The 23,814-nt window shown below is 38.9% G+C and overlaps 1 protein-coding gene across 2 annotated transcripts in view; it reads right to left on the bottom strand.

The window, feature by feature from the left end:
* UBR2 (ubiquitin protein ligase E3 component n-recognin 2) overlaps positions 1-22,684 on the bottom strand; it is a 55,824-nt gene extending 33,140 nt beyond the window's left edge. The window contains exons 1-11 of one of the 2 annotated variants that reach the window (XM_005483063.4): positions 22,493-22,684; positions 17,125-17,384; positions 14,705-14,783; positions 13,236-13,349; positions 10,258-10,385; positions 9,870-10,008; positions 8,072-8,134; positions 6,687-6,807; positions 4,012-4,119; positions 2,417-2,505; positions 1,655-1,753 (exon numbers count right to left, since the gene is read on the bottom strand). In XM_005483063.4, coding sequence (XP_005483120.2) covers positions 1,655-1,753; positions 2,417-2,505; positions 4,012-4,119; positions 6,687-6,807; positions 8,072-8,134; positions 9,870-10,008; positions 10,258-10,385; positions 13,236-13,349; positions 14,705-14,783; positions 17,125-17,384; positions 22,493-22,570 — 1,278 coding nt within the window. In that variant the 5' untranslated portion in view covers positions 22,571-22,684. Of the gene's footprint in view, positions 1-1,481; positions 1,581-1,654; positions 1,754-2,416; positions 2,506-4,011; positions 4,120-6,686; positions 6,808-8,071; positions 8,135-9,869; positions 10,009-10,257; positions 10,386-13,235; positions 13,350-14,704; positions 14,784-17,124; positions 17,385-22,492 lie in introns of both variants that reach the window. The other variant, XM_005483064.4, reaches the window with a different exon arrangement.
* Between the last annotated feature and the right edge of the window lie 1,130 nt (positions 22,685-23,814).

Raw genomic sequence — 23,814 nt, 5'->3', positions numbered from 1 at the left:
TGCAGGTTCTGCAGCTGCTAATGTTAATCCAGAACAGCTTCTAAAATGCTACTGCAGTGGGGGAAAAGAATCTAATGATCAACATTTTCCTCCCAAAAAATCATCACCAACAGAGCTGTCCATCCACCCTCAAACCAAAAAACCACAGTTCCTTGAGAGCTCAAACTCTTAAATTACTAAGATCAGTTTGAAAATGTTAATGGAGGATGGTGGGGTGGTTTAAACTCTTCAACTTACTCATTTAGTTAAGAATGAGTGGCTATAAATATATTTAAAAATAATACTTAGTTTGTGTGATAGAAGCTTATCACAATTACTTTCATGTCATCAATCTATTCTATCACTCTGCACAACAGTCAAAAGGCATTTGCTTTGCTTTTTTTGCATGTTTTTTAAATAGAACACATACAAAAGGGGCACTGTAACTACTCTGCCTCAGGAAAGGTTTGAATTACTTTTTCATAAAGTAATATCGTTCCACCCCATCTGCCAAAGGCAAAAATACCATAACCATCTGAATATTAGTTGGTTAAGTCTAACTGTAAATCTGAATATTGGCAACATTCTTACTGAAAGCATCATAATTAAAAGAGGCAATCCAATATTGTCCTGAATCATGGGAACAAAATCCTGAGTTCCTGTTGAATTCCCATGAATATCATCCATCCCTAAGAAATGGAAGAAATTTGCTCAGTATTGTGATTGCCATGCTACTATTGAATTCAAGAGCTCAATGAAGCTTATTTAATTTGGGAGGTTTCAGAGGCATTTATTTTTTAAAACAATTCTGGGTATGAAAATCAGACTTTTATTCCATTACAGCTTTAAATTTTAATTTGTCTAGTTCATAATGCAAAGACAGACTTAAATGGAGACTGGAACAAAAGAAAATTTTTCCCAAACAAGCTGGTGAAGGACCAGCAGATTTAGTAGGCTGGGAGAAGTCACAGTGCTTGTAGCACTGAAACAAAAGTTAACTAGAAATCTAAAAGAAGGCACTGTCTTGAGACACAGAGTACCCAAGGAAGTAGGGAGTATCATGAGACAATTCTTGCTTGCGCTTGTGTTGACTGGAAAATGAACATAAAGTGAATCACTTATAAAACTGCACCAGAACGGTGCTCTGAAACCACAATATGCAAACCATAATATGGACTTCTACAAACAGTAAATGTGGCTCAGTATGAGGAATTTAAATGGTATGTGTATGTATCTCTAACTAAATATGAAAGCACCTTTCTAAAAAAAGTAAAAGAAAAATGTCAAAAGAAAAACCAGAAACATCCAGCCCTCTCTGGGAAGCCAGTCTGGAACTTCCTGATGTTGAATGCTTTAACTTCTAAACCCATAGCAATGTATGCAAACAGTCTGACTGTTCTGCATTTCCACAGTAATGTTAAAGAAATCTGCAGCCTTGATTTATGAACCTTGAGAGGCTTTTAACAAATAAAGATTTCCTTTTTTGGTCTTTTAGTACTTACAAGAGAAGGCACTGTGAATATCTGTATCGAGAGGTCAGCAATTGAGAACTCTCTGTCGTGGTCATCTTTCATAAAATCACTCTGCAATCGCTCATAGTTCTATTAAGAAGGAGGCAAAAAAAGGCAAGGAGTGCCAACTATCAGTTTTTAAAAGAAAGACAGGCACTACTCACCAGAGTAGGTACAGTGAAGAGTTGGACAGACAGAGCAGCCACCGATACTGCCCGTTCGTGATCATCCTCCATATAATCTCTCTGCAACTGCCGGTAATTCTAAACAACAAGGGGAAATTCACCTCTAATCCACACTGACCTGATTTTTTAACTTAAATGTCTGCTCTGGGAAACTTTAATGCCACGAAAAAGGGAAGAGTAGCTCTAATGGATTATTATTACTGTATTTTGTACAAAGAATATGACAACTTAATCTGCTCACATGTGAGATCTACTCACTCTCATTTTCACAATAAAGGCTACTATTTTATTTTCTACTCAAGAGTCTGCAGCAGAGTGAGCAGAATTTTGCAGTGCTGATTTAAAGCATTTCGAATAGCAGTTACTGCAGAAATACTAATCAGTATGACTGAATTTCAGCACCATTTCTAAGCAGTGCTATAACAGCTTACACCTCAACAATGAGCAGTGATTAGCTTTTAAGAAGTGATAGCCTGCATAGCTGATGGTGAAGACAAAAACATCTGAACTGCTTTAGTTCTGGGGTGTCTGAAAGGCCATTTCCTTCCCAAGAGATGAGATGCCATTATAACTAATATACTGAAGAGCAAAATAAGATTTCCAGCATTTAATTTCAAGTTTTCACTTCCATAAAAAGGGAAAAGATTGAGTAACAGTTCATTTAAATCACTGTATGCTAACTAGACTCTCTTCAGTAGACATTTTTAGCATTTAATGGCTCTTTGTAAGAAAGATACTTACCCTTGCAAAGCGGATAGCAAAAAGTTTCTTGTATTTCAAATCCATAAGAAGACTGCTCATGAATAACTGGTGATACACATTTCTAGCTCCTGTCAACAAAAATGAATGAAATATTGCATGTCACTATTTTCTATCAATATATTATGGAAACATTTAGAAAAGTAAACTTCTACAGAATGAGGTAAATGTGCACTTCAGAGTAGAAGCTGCTTTGATTATGTCTGTAAGGTGGTAGCAAAGGATAAAGAAGAATAACAAATCAAAATTCTTCAAGAGGCATTATTTATTACTCGTATATAAGATAATGCCATTGAATGTCATCAAATATAAGGGAAGTCAGCAAAACAAGAACAGAACTCTGTTCCTTCACAGGATAATCAGGGGATTTAGATGGGAAAAGAAGAGAACACTATTATGAGAAGTCTTGGGAACTGCAACAAATTTTCCTAGTTGTGAATATCTCCATAAAATAATCAGCTAAGCTATCTCTGAATTTCTAGTCTGTCTGGACAGTCTCCCAGAAAGTATTATCAATACAAATGATATTCATCTCTATGTAGCTTGGAAACAATGCACATATGCATGATTTCTTCTGTAGAACACTTTTAAGTCAAAAGCCGTGACACTATTTCCTTAACGCAGAGAACTATGGAATATGAGAAAAAGTAGAGAAACACTGATGTCAAAATAGAGATGCAAAAGTTACTACTTGCTTACATGAAAGACGTTAACCTAACAAAACGTGCATTAAAAATGTTGTAATGCTCCACAAAAGCAGTATCTTTCAGATTACAAAATTTGCAGTGCCAGGAATACATTCTCAAGATAACAGTATGAGATAAACACAGCCTAAAATAATAATTTTCTCCATGCTACGTTCACTTTCCACCTTACTTCTTACTTATTTTATTGGTACTCCAGTAAGTTCCCCAGGCAGTCATATTGCCTCATTCCCTACCTGTTCTCTCTGCTTCTCTTTCGTACACCTGGCTTTACACATCCTTTCAGGATATCAAATCAGACATAGAATCAATGATGGAACAGAAATTAACTACACTTCACCTTCCTCAAAATTACAACTTTGTTAGCTAATTCCATTATATCAAATGGCCTTTCAAAGTTTCAAGCACTCTAAAACAACAGAGCAGTAATTTTCTCTGTTCTCAGAACACTTAAGAATACCTAAGGAACACAAACACAAGTCAAAGCAGACTCTGCCTTATCCCTTAAAAATAGGCATTTTGGTAGATATTAAATGGATGCTGACATCCTATAAAGCAGACAAACCCACAATTTATCTATCATTTACTCAATTTCCATTAACTATCACTATCATCTGCATTTATCAAGTCAATTTTAATTTCAGACCACTTTGAAAAATTAGACCTATAACCAGCCCCATCTCCAAATGGTTTCTGTATGTTCTTGTCTTAAATACACTTGGGAGTGTATCATGAAGGGAGAGATTGTAACAAATGAGGCAATATTATCCATAATACACCACAGCAAAAATGATCAAACATTAGCAGGTACAATAAAAAGAAAACCTAGGCATAGCATTCTCTAGCATTTTCCAGAGCTTTGAGAAAACTCACCTTTCCACAGTTTAGAATCATACAGCATCAGCTTATCTACAAGAGAAGAGTTTTCACCATCTGGCCCTTCTTGCAAACCAACCTGACACAGTATCCGGCGAAGGCCATCTTAATGAAGGGAAATGGTACAAGTTAGTTACAGCTCAAACACAAACGTGTTATTTTGACATCCTGAAAGTTTCATACATCACAGAAGCCCTCACACTGCCCCCTTTTTCACAACAACTGAATAACAGCACTCATATTGTGCTGACACAAACACAAATATTTCACACCTTGCAAGTTTGACACTAGCCTTATGGAACATAGTGAAAATCACCAAACAAAATTATTTGGTTTAAAGTTATCAAATTAAACTTTGCTTCCTTAAAAATGACCAACTAAAACAAGAAACAGCCTAATTTCCCAGGGTTTAGTTTTCCTGATTAGATGCCTATGAAAAGGAAAATAAAATTAATATATGAAATTACTTGTATATTCATGCTATCATTTTAAGGCTTCTCTGCATATTTTTTCCTAATGGAAAGAAACAACAAGTGTGTAATTATATGAACCTGTAGGTCATATGCCTGCAGACAAGCCTGCATCTGAAGCACAGCACAGCCCAGACATGCTCCTGTTAAGAATGTTCAACCTGGCACTGCACTGCAGGCAATGCACATTCCCACAGAACTAGGGGACTTACAGAGCCCTTACTTCCACACCCTGCTTGGCATCTCAGCTCCTCAGGCAGAGTGGGCAGTGGCTGAGTGCTGTGCACACTGCACCACGTGCTGCATGGTGCAGGAATATGCACTCTGAGAACCCCTACAGCAGTTTGGGGTTATTCCTTTTTGCCAACTACTGTTATGAAGGACAACAAATTAATGGAAACTACTGCATTATTCAGCAATTGTTAAACAGACACTTACTCCAGAGGAACGGATTACATTACATATCTCAAATAACTAGACAAAATTGCTTCAGAAAATCAGCTCCTCTCACAAATATTCTCTATCTTATCTCAAATCCAGAAGAACAGATATTTGCCAGGAAGGATGTAGTGGTCAAACTTCTGACTAAGTTCCATAGCAAGTTTTTTCTGTTGGGTGTTTTTTAATGACAAGAATTTGTCATTCCTTTGACAGCAACCATCCAACCTAACTCTGGCACAGCAGAAGATTCTGCTACCTGTCCCTCAGCCATTGTCAGGGACATTTCAGTGTAACCACTGAAGCAGCAACTCAATGCCCTCATGTCACAGATGAAGGGTAACAGACTGTTTAAAAGATTGAGCAGAACTGAATTGTTTGGGTGTGTCTGGTAAAAAGCTAAGGGAAATCAACTCTTTCAGAAGTGCCTTTCACAAAACCAGACTCAGAGTACAAGATTAGACCCCAAGACATGGAAGGCAGTTCAAGTAAATGAGCACACTGGTCACAGACAAAATGTATGTGTGCTGTTTACAGGCAAACATGCCCTTGGCCCTTCTGAATCATAAAGAACTCAGCATTTAACGAGCTGAACTCTTCAGAACTTCACAAACACTATATACACAACTCAAAATTCAGTACCTTCTTCTGCAATATGAGACACGAATGACATGTTCAAATTACTTTTTGCAACTGTCATTTAGTGCTGAAAATTAATGACTGTGGCACCTGGCACAAATGATGTGGCACAACACTGGGCTTAAAATGAGAAAGACAGTGCCTGCTTCATGTTTCACTGAAAGGAAAATTTCCTACAGAAGGAAACTTTCTTCATAACTTCTACCTACCAATACCTACTGTTCAGAAGTTTTATTTACTTATCTTCAAAATTTAAACATAAACTATTTAAGTTTCAAAAATTAAAATATGTTATAAAGACCCTGTGCACGAAATCTTGGTTTCCCAAATATCAGTCTAATAAACATACAGTCTCTGCAGAAATTATGCAGAACATATGTGCAATATGAAAGTTGAGTGTTCTTTGCTAATACTCCTTGCTAACATTTCCAGATGAAAAAATTACAAATTCCAAGGGGGTCTGTATCTACATTTCTCCATATCAGCAGTTTGTCACTTTTCCTTTATTTCCTCCCATACCCTACATCTTTACAATCTTATGATTTAACAGGACAAAGGGGGAATGAAGTCAAAACAAAAACTGAGCATTCCCATAAAATCTGATAATGTGCATCCTGATTCCTTTGAAGAAACCTCTTTTAAAAAATCTGATTAAGACTTTGTCAGCTTTTATACTTACCAAAACCCTCCACAATTCCTTGCATTTTCTCTGTTCTACTTAGCAAACAATCTGAAGCAATCGCTTTCATCTACATTCATCAAATTACTTCTGAATAATTTTGTTTTATCTAATCAGACAGGTTATTTTCAGCTTACTGCATTCATTTAAAAAGAAGTAGAGACTGAAAAAATAGCTTTTTGGCATACTGCATTTGACAGTGAGTCTCAGCTTCTGTTCAACAGCAACTAAACAGAAAAGACTATGTAAGACTGGTAGCACTTTCACATGGAAGTTAGAATTCAGAACAGCACTTCAGTAAGAGAAAATAGAATGAAGTCTGACAAGTTATTAATAGCTTTGCCTTATACATTACATATCTCAAATAAGTAGACAAAATTGCTTCAGAAAATCAGCTCCTCTCACAAATATTCTCTATCTTATCTCAAAATATAAATTTTGCCCACCTGAATATCCAATAACACTGCCAAGCCAAGTTAGGAGCTTCAGACCAAAGCTCTGATGGGCAACAATAGATGAATGCATAACTTGCACTTTCAATGGCTTTGTCTGACGACTGGTATTTCTCTTAAAAAGAAAAGGAAAAAGGAGGCAATGCATATTTAAGTGAAGACAGGCATACACTTCTATACAGAAATGCAGCATTCCTGTGATTAATTTTGATAATTTATAATATTAATACATATTCTAATTACTAACGCGTACATAACAAACCCAAAAAAAGTGCATTTAGTTTATCCTATTAATATTTGAAGAACCTTATTATGCAGTATCAGCATATTTAGGTCAAACCATTTTCCACTCTTGGCCTGTTATCAATGCTCACACTGATCTGCTGCATTTTACTGATAAGCAGTCCCACGTTCAACCCAAGACAGCCACGTGTGTTTGTCCCTCTCAACATGACAGGCAAGTCACACTGCAGCCCATCATGGAAACTGACTGAGCACAGACTATTTTCAAAAACACAAATTAAATACACTGAGTTAAAATAAAGAATTTACCCTCATCTATGTGTTAGAAAGCATAATAGTTAGATGTTACACATAAAAGCCATTTGTTCTTTGCCTGCACGGCCAGCAAGTTAAAAATACTGTACAACATTATCTTTAAAAATATACTAATGCTTTCAAAATATCTTCAGTAGTTAAAGAACAGTAACTCTACTTGCAGCATTTGCTTTTCATACATAGGTTGCACTTTCATACAAGGTTGCAGTAGCATACATAAGCTATTTATTTCACGTGATTAAGTACTGCACTGCAGCAGTTAACAAAAAATATAGAGAAAACATTATTCTCACATTTTTACATGGAAGAATCTTGCAGTACATAGATATTAATATATATACGTATATAAATGCTTAGATGCAAAATGAAAGTATTTGCAGTTTCACACTTGGACTCAATCAGTAATAACTTCCATAACTGTTGCTGTTAAAGACATAAGCAACTTTACACTACAGGAGAAAAATTGTAATAATTTAACTTCACTGATCTGAACTAGCACGTAATTCTAAAAGATTCATTCAAAGTTCCTGGCCACATCTGTTTTATGAAGGAAAAAAATTGCCTACAAACTTCTTATTAAATAATTATTTTGTGTGTCAGGTAGGCCAATAGTAGGAAAAAAGAACCCAACAAAAGATCAACAACAACCCCATAAACCAGTATTTTGATACCACTACTGTATTGTAAATAGCATCTTCAACACGTTGTATCTTTAAAATATAATGAGTTATTATGATAACAGTATCACAAACTGGGTAGCAAAGCCTCCTTCTGCTTAAGATGAGGCAAGTGAGGAGACAGCATCCCACCCCACTACTTACCACTATTACTGATTTTGCCTGATCACAGTATTGGAAGTCTCCGTATCGAACAGACCTGCGGCCCTGCAAATTCAGACAGATGTAACATTACTGCCAGCTCCTAAACAGGGAGTCCCAATTCTGTGTTCTACATTAGTATAAAAAACACAGTAAAAGCTTCAGATGCATGCTAACTACTCTGCCTTTCATGCTATTTTCAATTTTTAATACTATATATAGTTAGATACTTGGATTTCCCAAATACACCCTGTACTTTTAAAAAGAAATAAAATTGTATCATATATTCATTTACCTGTTACATTAAATTTTCTGTGTATAACATTGTTCTTAAGATAAACAATGAAAAGAACTACACTTCTTTTATTAAAATACTGAAAACAATAGTGTAAGATCGATTAGTGCCATACAACAATTAGTACAAAGGCATTATTCATTAGTTTTGATATAACGGGAAGATATTTCAGATATTTCAGTACCTTTAAAAAAGCAGATATTAAAGTTAATTGCTCTTTTAAACATACAATTAAAGCACTTGTTTTATTCCAAAAGAAGGTTTTCAGTCTTTCCCTACTGTCAATCAACACATCAAAATAGATAATTGATTGAATTTATAGTGTATTGCAGACTGGAAAACTCACGGGCACTTTAGATCTGATGCCAAATCACTGCTCCAGGCATAACATTCTCATTTCTTTCACATACATGCTCATGTATATATGCATTCATGGCATTTAGGAGTAGAAGGCATCAACAGTAGGAAAATCTGAGTGTATCCCAGAACACACAGGACATGCTCAGGTCAGCTCATACTCAGGGATCAGATGTGAATCCTTTGGTTACCATAAAAGATAGAGCAGTGATAACACAAAACCAAAGTCTAGTTCAGTGTTAAGTAATATGAAGTGGTTATATTTCCTGCTCCACTGACTTCCCTGAAGTACTGTAACCATACAAAATTACATTCCCATTGCCATTTGAGAGAAGATTTCCTCCCCACACCAAAACCCCAAAAATAGACACAAGCCAATAAGCCCAATAAAAAAGACACTTCTTTCATGTCAACCTGTGCTTACAAACCTGTAAGCACAGGTTCATTGCAAAAATAACAAGTTGCAGTTACTCAATGAAGTATCACTTTCCTTAAAAAAATTCACATCAGCCACATTACAAACTCAGCTCACAGAGTACTTCTGAAACTGAAATACTAGTTACAATTATAACCAGCATATAGTGATTCTGAACTCACTACTCCTCCTAAAAACTGTGTTAAATGCTTTTACCTCTTCTTGCCACTGTAATCTGACAATTATGAAAAAGAAAATTAAATTAAACTGAAAAAAGAAACCACAAATCATGAACAGTTCCACAAGCACCAGAAAAAAAGCAGTCAGTTATGGATTTTATCCCTCACACTTAACTGGTGTTATTCTGAGAAGCATTTCCTATGCTTGGATCATATTTAGGGGCTCTTTCAATGTCAGCTCCATGGTTCAGCCAAAGCTGCTGCCCATTTTTGACAGAGAAGTGAGAAACACTTTGGTATTTACACTTATAAGACCTACTAGAATCCATTTACATTGAAACATATTCAGTATCAGGTCTGGTTTGGACTGGCCAAATAGCATTTAGGCACTGAGACATTTAGTATTTAATATTAAGGCATTTATGGTGGTATGACACACAGAACTCACAGACTCACATTAACCACACACTTTGGGAAAACAGACTAAAGTAAGCATAATCATAAAACAAACATTAGATAAAGGTAATTAAAAGTTCTATCAATTAATTCACTTACATCTCTATCTACTGTTGTTGCAAAACCAATGGCTTCCTTCTGTGTGCAGTTGACAGCCTTCTGAAGAGTATAAATAACTTGTTCATAGGTATGGACTTCATCATTAAACAGCATGCAGTAGTAAGTGTCACTCTTCTCACTTCAAAGCAAAGATTGAATTTATGTCACTCAAAGCATGGATTGAATTTATGTCATTCAAAACAATGTTAAAAGTAAAAGCAAGAGCAAAGGAAAAAATAAGAGAAATACAAATCTACTACAATTATTTTATACAAAATATTTCTGACAACTTCAGGAAAGGCAGAAAAGATTCTTAATATCAGAACCTGCATTTTCAACTGTAAATATCTCTAAGCTTTAAAAGGCAGAAGACAAATATTATACTTACAGCATTTCTAGTCCAGGCAATTCATTTTCCTTTTCCCATGTTAATATATCTACCGCATATTTAAATGTAATGGCAAAAATATTATAAGCTCTTGCTACCATGTCTTCTGGTAAGTGCACAAGAGGATCCTGGAAAGAAAATATAAATAGCAAATGAGAAATTAAATTACATTCAAAACAAACTGTCAAACTTGCACCTCTCTTTACCAAAGATGATGTAAGCATCTTTAATGATGTCTTTCTTCAAATGACTTTTCAGCTGAAAGGAACAGAGTCAATAATCATCCTGTTTTCTTCTTCCAGTTCTACACTGACAGTCACCAAAGCTCTAATCTAGCATTCAGTACCTGAATGTTAACTTGCCTCTGATCACCTATTTACATTTTCACACATTCTTCCATTCTCAGTCTCCTTGTTCTCACTCCTGCACACTTTTTAAGATAGTTCTTTGGAAGAACTTTAACCTCAGCTGCATTAAAACATGCTTCTTCTGCTATGCCCTCAAAACCATAATTTCAGATCCCTGTATCTTTTGTTCCACTTATCAATATTAGTAAACCTCAGAATACAAAGGACCATGCATCTCTTGTCCTGTTTTATATGCAGCATGCATTAAAAGGCATAAGTCTTATCTACCCAGGCTTATACAACATGCAGCACACTGGCACCATGATTTATGATGCACGTCTCCTATATGCTGTGGTATATAAACAATTAACTGCTGAAATGTAAATAGGTGTTTCATAATGATCTGGCCACATCTCAGTCTTGCTCACAGAGAGCTGCTCCCCTTGTGTCTGTGCACCATGCACCCATTTGTGCCCATTCTGTGCTCTCCATTAGACAACTGCAGCAGCCCCCACAAACTCGTCCTGCTCTCTGTGCCAGAGCAGAATGGAGGCTGCTCCAGGTGGGGGGATGGGAATGTGAAGGGCAGGAAGAGGGGAGCTGCCTCAGTCTGCCAAGTCAGATGGACCACTTTTTGGAACAGCACATGAGAACCACTGGCAACTCTGAGTAAGATAGTGCCAGTACCACTGCCATTTCAAACCAGTCCATTCCAAGGGTGGTGAACAGAAAACATTATAAACCTCTTCTCTTAAGGAAATTGTTTTTTACTGTATCAGAATTTTGAGAACAACTAGCTCCTCTTCTACAAACCTGGAAAGGGAACACTGCATGGCCTGCAGGTCACCTGGATTTACACTGTACACTGGGTCACTGACTCGATTCATCATTTGATATTTTGACATATGTGTTATTGCTAGACAATTAAAATATTTAACAGTGGCCCAGTTTCTGGTTTAGGATTACCTAACACTAAATCCTGTGCTTCACTACAGCTTAGGTTGTATAAAAGTGGTTACAATAAGAATTTCTCGACTTAAGTCTGCATCATCTAAAGGAGGCTCTTGACAGTCAGCAATTCACCTGTACTAATAAAATTTATCCCCTCCACCCCAAGACTCTTTGGGAATATTTGGAAGCTTTACAAGAGAGTTAAGAACTGCCATCTCCCTTTCTTTTTTTTTCCCTCTTCATTAAAAATCATCCAGGGTATGAAGAACTATCAGCCACCAAAAGCAAAGGCAAGCCATAAGCAGCAGCTGTCCCTCCACTCCCAGCACTTTCAAAAAAGTACATATCTGGGCAAGGCAGAAAACAGGCTCCAGTAATGCTCAACAAACCATCCTTTATCTACCTCAAACACAGCACTGCACAAGAGATCTCAATCTCCCTGGTTTATGGGGAAGAAACACAAAGCCTGCCCAGAACCTTGATTTTTCTGTCAGGCACACTCAGTGTGTGAGTATCTCTGGGCACAGAAGTAGCAGTCCACCCAAGATTTCAGAACAAGAGTTTCCTAAGGCTGCTGACTAATGAAAACTGGCACGTAGACCAAGTGGTGAGCCCAGCAACAGTGCTAGAGTCTTAGGGCTGAGAGAGTGGGAACAGATTTTAGAAAGACCACTGTCACTGAAAACACAATTACAGCTGCTTCACTTAAACCATCAGATCAGCAAAATTACCAATGCTTGCTTTAGATGTTCCCTTTTAAAAAAATCTCACAGAAGTTATATACCATGTAAGAACAGATGTGAGTGGCCAGGTCAGAAGCCCAATAAGCCACATTCATTCCTGAGATGTAATAACAGATAAGAAGATTACAAGCAGAAGACAGAATGCTTCTCTAGTCTCCAGTAACTTAAGACACTAACACCTCCCACACCAAAGATGGTACCTACAATTTCAAATGGCCATTGGTAATCTTTCCTTCCACAACCATGTTACATTTCCTTTCAAACATGTATAAACTTTAAACAATAGTGTTTTGCAGTGGTTAGTCCAACAGTTGGAGTTCTTCCTGTAAAATGTGGCATGTCCTTTTGCATTTAACATGTCCAAGTTGCTATGCTCTGATTCTGTGGTGAAGATGTGTTCTCTATTTACCTTCTCCATACCAAACAAGCTCTTTTAGAGACCTCTGCCTTGCATCTCCATTATGACTTTCTTGTGACAGCAAGGTACTTTGATTTTTAAAAATCTGTGCACTTCCCTTTAGTAAGAATCAGAATATTTGTTGCACAGACAGCTGAATCTGGCTTCTTGGTGCACATGATTACATACAGTTTTCTGGGGTTTTTTTGTTTGTTTGTTTTTTTTGGGGGGGTTTTTTTGGTTTTTTTTGTCTGTGGCAGAATCCCTTGACTTCTCAGAATATACAGAAACACAAAGAAATAGAACTAAAACTGCAGAGGTGAGCCAGAACATACAAAATGAAGCCTTCAAGTATAAAACATTTTAAGGAACTTCTTAAGATATATAATTTTTGTCTAACACTGTGCTTCAAATATTACTAATAAAGTTCCTACACCCTCTCATGCAGACTAAAAATAACCTCAAGTGAACAATTTACATATACACACATATATAAACAGTTAACAGTGTTTTAAAACATGATGCCTCAAATGTAATTACCTCTTCTTCTGCAGTTTCTGAAGAGTTAAGTTCATGCTTTTGACAGTAAGGACCTTCCTTCCAAGCTTCTGTATCACCACAGTCACAAAAACCTCCCCCACCTGATGTTGTCATCTAAAATTATTTAAAAACAAAGCAGTTCATGTGAATATGCATATATATCATACATGCACATTAAGAAATGAGCAGTCACAGCTGTACTACAAAAACAGTATCACAACACCCAACAGCTGAAAGCTTGTCTACCTCATCAGGGTGCCTATGTCAAAAGAAAAAACCCCGAACAACAAACACCTTCAAATACCTCCATTCTGCCCTACCTGAAGTTTTCAGATTTTCTGAATCTGTTATTTGCCATGACATCTGTACTATGGCAAATTCTCAGTTTTAATCTAAAAAGTTAAATCATTTCACATGGCACTATTATACAGTGAGTGAAAGATATGCTTTATGACAAAAAGAATTGAAAGACTACAACTTTTCACATATGTAAGCACAGAAAAAAAGCATTGGAAATTTTTAATGGTATATTTACACTGTTTTAATAAAATTTATTTTAAAGACTACCTCAAGTTAATAAGAATGATAATACTTCTTTTGTGAATCACAGCTATTAACTCATGCATAGAAGAATTCTTTCACCTATCTTTAGCATACTTGATATACTCTGTACATACAGGCACATCTTACACTATCAACAAAACTAGATGGACATTTGAAAGAGCATTTGCTTATACTTTTGGATGTTACCCAGACTTGTTAATTCAATAGGCTCAAAAAGTAAAAACCTATGTACAAGAAGTAAGCTGGTATCAACAAATTTGGCAGGGTTTCTTGATAAAAGTAGTTGTGCTTGGAGTGTTTTCCTGAATCCTAGCGCTCAATGTAACCATGTAGTGAACAGATTTACATTTACATTACAGTGCAGTATTGCAAAAAACAGATTTACAGAAAGGCTGCACTGGTAGTTTTCACTTAACTTATTTAAAAACATACCAACATTTTCCTGGCTTTGTTTTTAAACTAATCTGTTCTACTAATAACAGCATATTACTAAAATAAACAGCATTTACAGTTTACATTTTCTATTTTAACTTCATGTTTAAGCTTTGCATAGAAGTGGCTTCTTAATAAATGTTTTTCAACAGCTTTTAAAAAGTCAAACACAAAAGTCAGAACAATTCAAAACCCAAGTCTAAACCTGTAAAATTCACTAAAAGGCATGTGTTAAAAATAACAGACATTTGTTGCACATAAATTTTAACTGCTCAATATTTTAAAGTGTTAACTTCCAGAAGCTACACTCAGACCAAAACACTCAAGTTCACATAGGATTACTGCAGACATTCAGAACTTTGTGTTCATTCAGCATTTGGAAATTCTGTATACATTCTCAAACTTGAAACTGTTTCACACACACACACACAAAATGACTAATAACCATGCCATTATCCCAGGGGATCACTAACCCTGTATCGGTGCTCTCTGTGAATGCTCCCAAGAAAGCATTCCATGCACAGCACACAGGTTGGGTCAACTGCGCAGTCTCTGAGAACAGCAACAACAGAAAGAAAAAAAAAACCAAACATTAAACACTTGCTTTTGCCTTAACACATTTTACAACAGACAATTTTCAAATATCACCAATATCAACCTTCTAACTAATGTATATATTACTCTGAAAGAGGAAAGGGATGGCTTTTAAGAGGGTGAACAAATTAAATAGGAAAAAAAATCTGTTCTCATAACAGAAGAGCCTTTAAAATACTGTGTGGGTAGTATGTCTGGTTTGGGTAATACAGACATTGCCCTCAAGAGGTGAGACAAGTACACAGGCAAGTAAACAGATGAATTACATAACCCAGAACAAACCCAAGTAAGTCCTCTCAAGCACAGAGCACCAGCATTAATGACCTCCAGCAACCAGAGAAGACATTTTTCACTCAACACTGGGTAGAAAGATTGCACTCAACAGACTAAATCAAACCTCTGCTTCCAAGTTCAGCCCTACGAGCTCACTGACGAGCTGCAAGAACACAATTTTCTCAACCAGGAGATCATAGACCACAATAAGGTCTTGTCTATAAACACTCCTGTATTAGACAGAAGGAATATTTCTAGTAAAATGGGCTAAACCAAATGAGACAATTAAGCATCTTATTTAACTGTCTCCCTGAAAAACACTGAAAATGCATGAACTCATGTAATGCAACTGACGTCAAGGCACTTCAAGATTAAGGCAGGTGGGTTTTGCAATGTAAAAATAAATAGCAAGAGAATGCCTGTCTTATGATTATTATTATTAAAACCAGAATTCAGAGAAACAACTTATTTTGTTCAATAGAAAACACTGGAGATCACATGAAATTTCATTATCAAATATTCTCTTAATTTCTCCAGAGGTGCCACTGAAGGTGAAAATGTCAAAGCAAAATTACACAATACTCTTCTCTTTTAGAATAGTTTATGTCCAAGGTATTATTTTTTTAGATTAAAACAAACAAACAAACAAACTACCACTTCATGCAACAACATGCATGCAAGATTTGGTAAAGCAGTTCTACAATATAGAATATTGATTCCTCAGAGCTCTAAACTTGTGGCAGTATACTTACAAATTCAGTACCATTTGTCAAGTAATTTCTCAGACAAGTAACTGTGCCTATACATAAAGCAGACCTGAAAGTTGTACAACCGCACAGAAAATCCACTGCTTTTTAATGTGGACTTGGAAAATAATTCTTTGCTGTATTCCACAAAAGCTTAGTTAAACTCTTATTATTCTTCATTACCAGCTGTAAGTTAAAGAAAATTAGCCCACAGCAGGAATCAAATGTCTCCTGATCAACAAAAAAAAGAGAGGGACTCTATCCTCAGTATGTTAATGATCAAATACTGCCCATATGGAGCAATGAAAATGTTGGGAATTCTGTAATTTTCTTCTAAACACACTTGCTTTTTCAAGACCAACAACTCAGTATATATCTGAAGTACCCACCAGTTTAATCTTATCTCTCTCATTATAAAGAGGTCTCAAAACATTTCCAGACCCAAAGGCCAGTAAGGTATTATGTTTCTAGAAGAGGAGAGCACTAGAAAGAAAAATTCTTCCACTATCATTCTCTCCTTGTAAATGAAGGGGATGGAAATCCAGACAAACAAACCCTCGAAATTAGAGAGACATTCTGTCCATTCTGTCCCCATGTCACCTCACCAAGTGTTCAAGTGTCCCAATGAGTGCTAGAAACTACACAAAATGACAGGAATTTGTGACACAAACAAAACTTTAAACTACAAACAGTTCAGAAAATAGAAGATGAAAATGAACCTACAGCTAGTAACATAATGGCTTAAAACTGAAAATTCTTTTAAATACTTGTAATTGGTTAGGAACTTCCTGTTCTCTTTCAAGGAAAAGTATTTTTAGAGAGATCTAGAGATAGAGGTTGGTAAGGAGCTGATACACTTGTTTTAAGCATCTGATAGACTGGTTTAGGAGGTCATGGAAGGAGGTCTAAAAGACAAGATCAGCACTAACAGCTGATATTAAACACACAGCTATTAAACAAACAAAATACACACATTTACACCTGCCCACTTACTTCTGATTAATGCCCTTAAATCACCCTGAAAGGTCACTTTCTCAAATTCTTTCTCAATCTTGCATTTCTTTTGTACAGAAAACACTCTACATTATACTAATTAATATTTTTCCATTCATATATTTGTAGTGTTAATTTTCCCCAATCCCACTTACCATGAAAGACTGCAAGGTTACTTTAAAAATATATTTTGGTTATTAACTTTTCATTAGGACAGCATATTCTTATTGCAAAATATTCCATGACTACACAAATCATAAATACTTCACAATGTCAAGCTGAACTACCTGCAGGAATACGTAGGCTCTCCCACTTTAAAGACGCGGCCACACAGATGGGAAGGTTTGTTTGCTTGCTCAAGCTTTGGAAAACCAAATGCAGGATCCTCACCACAAAGATACCATTCCATTGGTCCCAGCAAAACGTGTTGTGCCAGCATGTCTTCTCTCTGAGGGGCAGGGTTGGGACCCCTGCAGTAGATTTTTGGTACATAATAGGCCAGATGCTGGTATACTTCTTTTTGAAGGTCATTTGCTTGCAGCCATTTCTTTAATAATAGAAAAAATGAGAACACAAATTCTTCATTAATAAACTCACCAAACACAGTTCTAGCCCTATAGGTTATTTTATTTCTACACAAAATATCTAAAATGTCATTGCAAAACTTGAAAGCCATGCTTCCTTTTCAGTGTTAAAGCTAATTAATCACAAAAGATAGACATCAGGAAAGGAAGAATTTATTTCCTTGCTGACACATTTTATCCTTTTGACATATAGAACATTTAAGAGAAAAAAATCACTAAAATTTTCCTCCAGGATGAATGACCAGTAAAATGTTGGCAGTGATTTTTAGATAAGGTCCAGACTGTATTGGTCACATTTCTCTGGAGTGCAGACAGATGCTGCCAGCTCGGGACAGAGAGGATCAGCGGGAGCCTGGAGTTGGCAAGGAACAGAGACAAAAAGTACATGGAGAAAAGCAAACACAGCATTAGGTAACAGTCCCTTTCTCATTTAATTTCAACAAATCACCTGTGAAAATGGAGTTTTAGTTTCTCCTTCAACCAAAATAACTCATCTGAATTGCTCAGTTAAAGTGTGATATTAGATCCATGAATTCTTGCACTGGGTTTGTGAGGTAATGCTTTGGTAGCAAGGGGGCTACAGGCTGGCTTCTATTAAAGCTGCCAGAAGCTTCTCCATGTCTGAGAGAGCCAACACCAGATGGCTCCAAGATGGACCCACAGCTGGTCAAAGCTGAGCCCATCAGAGAGAGCAGCAGAACTTCTGGGATAACAGATTTAACAGGGAATAGCATATTTAAAGGGACAAAAAGAGCAGCTGGGAGATGTAAGAAAGAATATGGGAGAATAATAGCTCTGCAGACCCCAAAATCAATGCAGAAGGAGGGGCAGGAGGTGCTCCTGACACCAGAACAGAGATCCAGCAGGGAACAGAGATCCACCTGCAGCCCATGGGGGATCCCATGCTAGATAGAGCAGCTGGATGTTGCCAAGAGGCTGTGACTCCACAGCAGAAGCCAAGGCTGGAGCTGGCTCCTGGCAGCACCTGTGAACCCAGGAGAGAGGAGCCCAAGCTGGAGCAGGTTTGTTGGCAGGACTGGTGACACCACAGGGAATCCACACAGGGCAGCCTGTTCCTCAAGGACTGCACTCCCTGTGAGAGACGCAGGCTGGAGCAGTTCATGAGGAACTGCAGCCCATGGGAACGACTGACACTGGAAAAGTTCATGGAGGTCTGTCCCACATGGGAGGGACCCCACACAGGAGCAAAGGATGTGAGGAAGGAGTGCAGGGACAAGATGAGGAACTGACCACAGTCCCCATTCTGCATCCACCTGTGCTGCTCAGGGGAGGAGGTGGGGAAAACACGAGTGAACTTGAGCCAGGGAAGAAGAGAACCATGGGGGGAAGGTGTTTTTAAGGTTTGGCTTTGTCTCTCATTACCCTACTCTGATTTCATTGGTGAGAAAAACAAAATTAATTGTTCCCCTAGTCGAGCCTGTTTTGCCAATGGCAGTAACTGGTGAGTGACCTTTCCTGCTCCTTATCTCCAGCACAAGCCTTGTGTTGTATTTTCTCCCCTCTCCAGCTGGGGAAGGGAGTGAGAGAGCAGCTTTGGTGGGTATTTGGCACCCAGCCAAGGTCAACTCACTACAATTCTCCTAGTCAATCAATTGTAAAAAACAACGTTGGCCCTTTTTAAAAGGCATCAAACCACTGAGCTGCCCTAAACCACTTAAAAACTCACAGCTTTTCCTAGGTTTGATTTTTTTTTCTCCCAGTATATACACACAGAATAAAAAAATACTCGAGGACAACATTTGTTTTATTTCTGCCTTGTAGATAACAAATTTAGAAAGGTTTAAACTGTAAGTTAAGACTGCAAGGTTTTTATAAGGAACAAATGGGAGCAAGCAGATACTGCAAGTGTCCACTGATTAAATCTTGTGTTACATAAACAGCCTCAGCATGTCATTTCTCATTGTAAATGTGACAACCAGATACCCCCGGCAGCTTCCAAAAAAAGAGTTAAAAATCAACCTAAAACTGTACATGAAAATGCAGAATTAATTGTGCCAAAATAAATGGGCTTGGTGATCAAATATTAGAGCTTGATTTACTCTGAATTATTTATAACTTACTCTAAAGAACTTATGTTTGAGATAACACAGTTGTAGTAAGTTCCTTGGGATACAGACATTCAGTCAGTTGAGCATCTGTGCAGACTGGCTGCATTTTAGCCTTTTTTAAAATATATTGAAGAAGTTTCACTTATTAGATATGTTTTTCTGAAGTAGAACTTGGTATTTTAAAAAACCCTTATTTGTCAGGGTGCCTTCTTCACTTCTCTTTTCCTCAGTTTCACTAAATCTTTCTATATTTATTTAGCTTTGATGGTAAAAGCCCAGTTTTTCCCCAAGGAAGTCCATGGAAACAGGTTGCCAAAAAGCCATAGTCAAGAGTCTAGAAACCTACAGATTACCTCACCATTCCCACCACGACTCAGAGAATGTCATAGGAAAAAAAAGGATTAAAAAGTAAAGTTTTAGACAAGAATTTAATTTTTCCCACCAATTTATTCATCTTTTCCTCTTCTTTCATCAGTTTTGCCAAATTGCTACTACTGCCAGGAACCAACTCAATCACAGTGGCAGTGACCTGATCTTTTCCATGATTTCTATTTATTAAGCTTATTTTTGCATTATTTTCTATAGCACATGCTAGTTATTAAATTGCAGGAATTTTTCAGCAAAATATCTTTAACATCAGTCTTTTAATTCAGCAGTATATTACTAATTTCTACCCAGAAAACACACAGTGCCTACTAGCTACACTACAAGCTCAGACAAATACCCAAGCAGAGAAAATTCTTGTTCCTCGAGTAAATGGCTTTCCCATCCCAAAAATCCTGGGAGTAGCTGTCTGAGAGTTAGGTGTGGCAATGATGAACGTCACCACACTTAAATCTGGTTGTGGAGCCAGTCCTATACACACAACTGCACATACAGTTTGGAAAATCAGGTCCTGGATGAAATAATACCAGAAGGAAATCCAGGCTACTAGGACAAGGAAACAGATGTGACTCCAGGAGCTGCCAGGAAGGCAGCTCACAGGTCTGTTGTGCAAGTGAGACTGTTAATGGAAACATATACAGAGACACACACAGGTTGCACTGCCTCTCTAAATCGCCACCTGGGGAGCACTGAACTCCACAAAAACAACTCAAAACTCTGGAATTTGCTCTTTCATAAAAGCATTCTGCATTTAGGCAAGGTTTCAATTAGTATTTGTCTTTCTTCTAACCTGAACTCACACGCAAGACAAGCTAATATTCTACTCTCGCAAGAAAGGATTTTTATTAAAAAGGGAAGTGTATTCCTCTTCACTTCCTCCCTCTTCACACTTACTTACTCTCCTGGAACAACTTTAACTGCCCTGGAGAAAAAAAAAAAGTGCAAAGTATTGATCAAACAACACCTTACATAAGTAAATACCTAATGGTTCATCAGGGTTTATATTAAATTCCCATCTAAGTAAGAGATACCAGGAAAAAAAAATTTAGAATACTTATAAGCCGTAAAATAACTCACTTGTCTGTTTAAAAAGCTAAAAGGTACAACTTATGGGGTTTTTAGCTACACAGAAAAAATACTTGCATGTAGGCTCATGTTATGTTAAAAAGAAATTATTTTTATTATTTTTGTTCTTTGGAAATTTATCATTAAATTGACAAACTGAAGCCTTAAGTGCAGCAGCTACTGCCTTGGGGTAGTATTTGTTTTGTTAATACTGGGCTATCAGCAAAGTAATGCTATCAGCAAAGGAGGCAGAAAAACCACACTAGATTTGAATTACAGATTTCAGAATTGGAGCTTGTGCAGGTGACAAATAAAAATAAGAAAGAATTTACTACATTTAAACTGGCACTGCTACCCCTAGCAAATTCCTAAATGCATTCCCCTGGATGCATGATTGCCTTGAGTTTACCTACAGTGTGACCCAAAAAAACATCTGCTATTCACACAGACAAGGTAATTTGGGCTCAATTTGGACTACTTTATAAATGTTTGATGGAAGTATTTGGTTTGCTGTAGAGAAGAAGCAAGACTAATCCTGGAACTAAACTAGCTAGCATATAGCTAACTGGGCACATCTGCCCATTTAATCATACATTTGTCTGTACTGAAGATACACAAGCATAATCTGAGGATAATCTGAATTATAACAGTGTTTTATTTACATTTGGAAACAGCCAATTTAATTCCCATTGAGACACACACAGACAGGTCTTCAAGGTTTTATCCTACCCATATGCACGTGAGCAGTCTCAAAAATTTAACACACACACCCAGTTCCTCAAATGCCCAAGTGTCTAAATGGACAAACATTTATGTCAGAAACAAAACTTCCTCTTAAAACTTTACCCTCGAAACTACATTCCTCTTTCAACTACTCTTTGGAAGAGCAGGAAAAGTATATAAACAGAAGTGGACTTCTTCAAATGCTACACTGCTTTTACTAATATTTCCTCTACAAACACCCCATTCTATTAATCCTAAGATTAACTCCTGCAAGCTTTTCCAGAACCGCATCTTAAGTAGTGGGGAGGAAGGAAGAATCCTGTAATAGCACTTTAACACTGAAAAGCGTATTGGGGTCAGCCATCCACCTAAATGAATAGGGAGGGGGCATCTCCTCAGGTCTAGGCGCGATTGCCGGCAGAGCGAGGCGAAGGGGCAGCAGAGGCGGAGGGAATGAACTTCAGGAAGCACTTAAGGAAGGGGCGCGATGCCCGGCCGCCCCCGGCAGGGGATGGCCACGTCCAGGCGGCTTCCAGGGAGCCACCTGCGCCAGCCGGCACAACAGGAAAAGCTGGCTGCTCGCTGCCATGGACCGCGGCTGCTGCAACAGCGACGCTGGCGACAACAGCGCGCTGAGGCCACGGCGGGACACGGCTGCCGGCCGGGGGTGCCCTCAGAGCCAGCCCCGGCAGGGACACCCCCTCCCGGAGAGCTCGCTGGCCCGCGGAGCGGCCTCGCCTCGGCCCTGGAACGGCTCCCCAGGCCGGTGCCCGCCGCGGCCTCCGAGCCCCCCACTCCACTCCCTCCCCGCGTCGGGCCCGCCGCCTCACCACGGCGATCTCCTCGGCGGAGCACTCCAGCAGGCTCTTGTCAATGGCCTGCACCTCCGTCTCCAGGTCCGCCGCCATCTTCTGCCTCCCCCTGCCCCGCGCCGCCGAGGCCGAGGCCGGGACAGCCGGAACGGGGCCCGGGCGGCCGCCCAGCCCGGGGAACACACACTTCCGCCCCGCCTCCCGCACGTCACCGCCCGCCGCGCCGCGTTCTGGGGGCTGCAGTCCTTCCGCGGCGCCGCTCGGCAGATCACGGCGCTCCGTGCCGCCTACACGGTCCTGGGGAAGAACCGGGAGCTGCGGGCCAGGCCAGCAGTCCGTACCCACCCCCGGCCGCCTGCCCTTGTCGCCTCACGGAATCCCAGGATCACGGGACGGGTCAGGCTGGAAGGAACCACATCTGGTCCAGCCTCCCTGCTCAAGCAGGGTCATCCCACAGCACACGGCACAGTTTTTCTTTCAGACGGTTCTTGAGTATCTCCAGTGAGGGAGACTGCAAAAATCTCTCTGAACAATCCGTTCCAATGCTCAGTCACTGCACTGTAAAGAAGTTCTTTCTCAAGTTCAGGTGAAAGTTCTGTGCATCACTTTCTACGTCTTGCCTCTTGTCCTGTTGCTCAGCAGCACTGAGAAAAGCCCAGCTCCATCCTCTTGACACCCTCCCTTCACATCTTGGTAGACATTGATGAGGGCACCTCTCAGTCATCTCTTCTTGAGGCTGAACAGGCCCAGCTCCCTCAGCCTTTCCTCCTAAGAGAGATCCCCCAGTCTTTCAGTCATCCTCACTGCCCTCCGCTTGATCTGCTGCATCTCTTTTGTACTGAGGAGCCCAGAACCGGACACAGCTCTCCAGATGAGGCCTCACCAGAGCTGAATAGAGGGGCAGGGTCACCTCCCTTCACCTGCTGGCAATGCTCTTCCTAATGCGCCCCAGGATTTTGTCGGCTGTCTTGGCCACAAGGACGCTGCTGGCTCATGGACAGCTTGCTGAACAGCAGCACCACCAGCTTGTTGTTCACCAGTCTCCCCCAGTGCCAAGTGACTGGAGACTGTGGCATCTCCAGTGTGGCTGGCAAAACTGGGTGCCCTCCTCAGCTGAAGTGCCCTTGTCAGTGCTACCAGGGGGCAGTGAGGGCTCCCTGGAAGCCTCTTGACATTTCATGCAGGTGGAAAGAAAATAAACCAGTAAATTATATGAATGCAGCATCTATGGCTTTAAGACAAGTGTTACTAAATAGCAGAAACCATAAATTCTGTTGCTCAGCTTCCAGGGGGCGACCCAAACTGAGACATGTCTTGCTCACTCAAGCGGGGAGGCCAGT

The sequence above is a fragment of the Zonotrichia albicollis genome, chromosome 3 (genome assembly GCF_047830755.1).
Source record: "Zonotrichia albicollis isolate bZonAlb1 chromosome 3, bZonAlb1.hap1, whole genome shotgun sequence".
Lineage (NCBI taxonomy): Eukaryota > Metazoa > Chordata > Aves > Passeriformes > Passerellidae > Zonotrichia > Zonotrichia albicollis.
The sequence above is the reverse complement of the archived record's forward strand: the minus strand, read 5'-3'. Positions and strand labels throughout refer to the sequence as shown.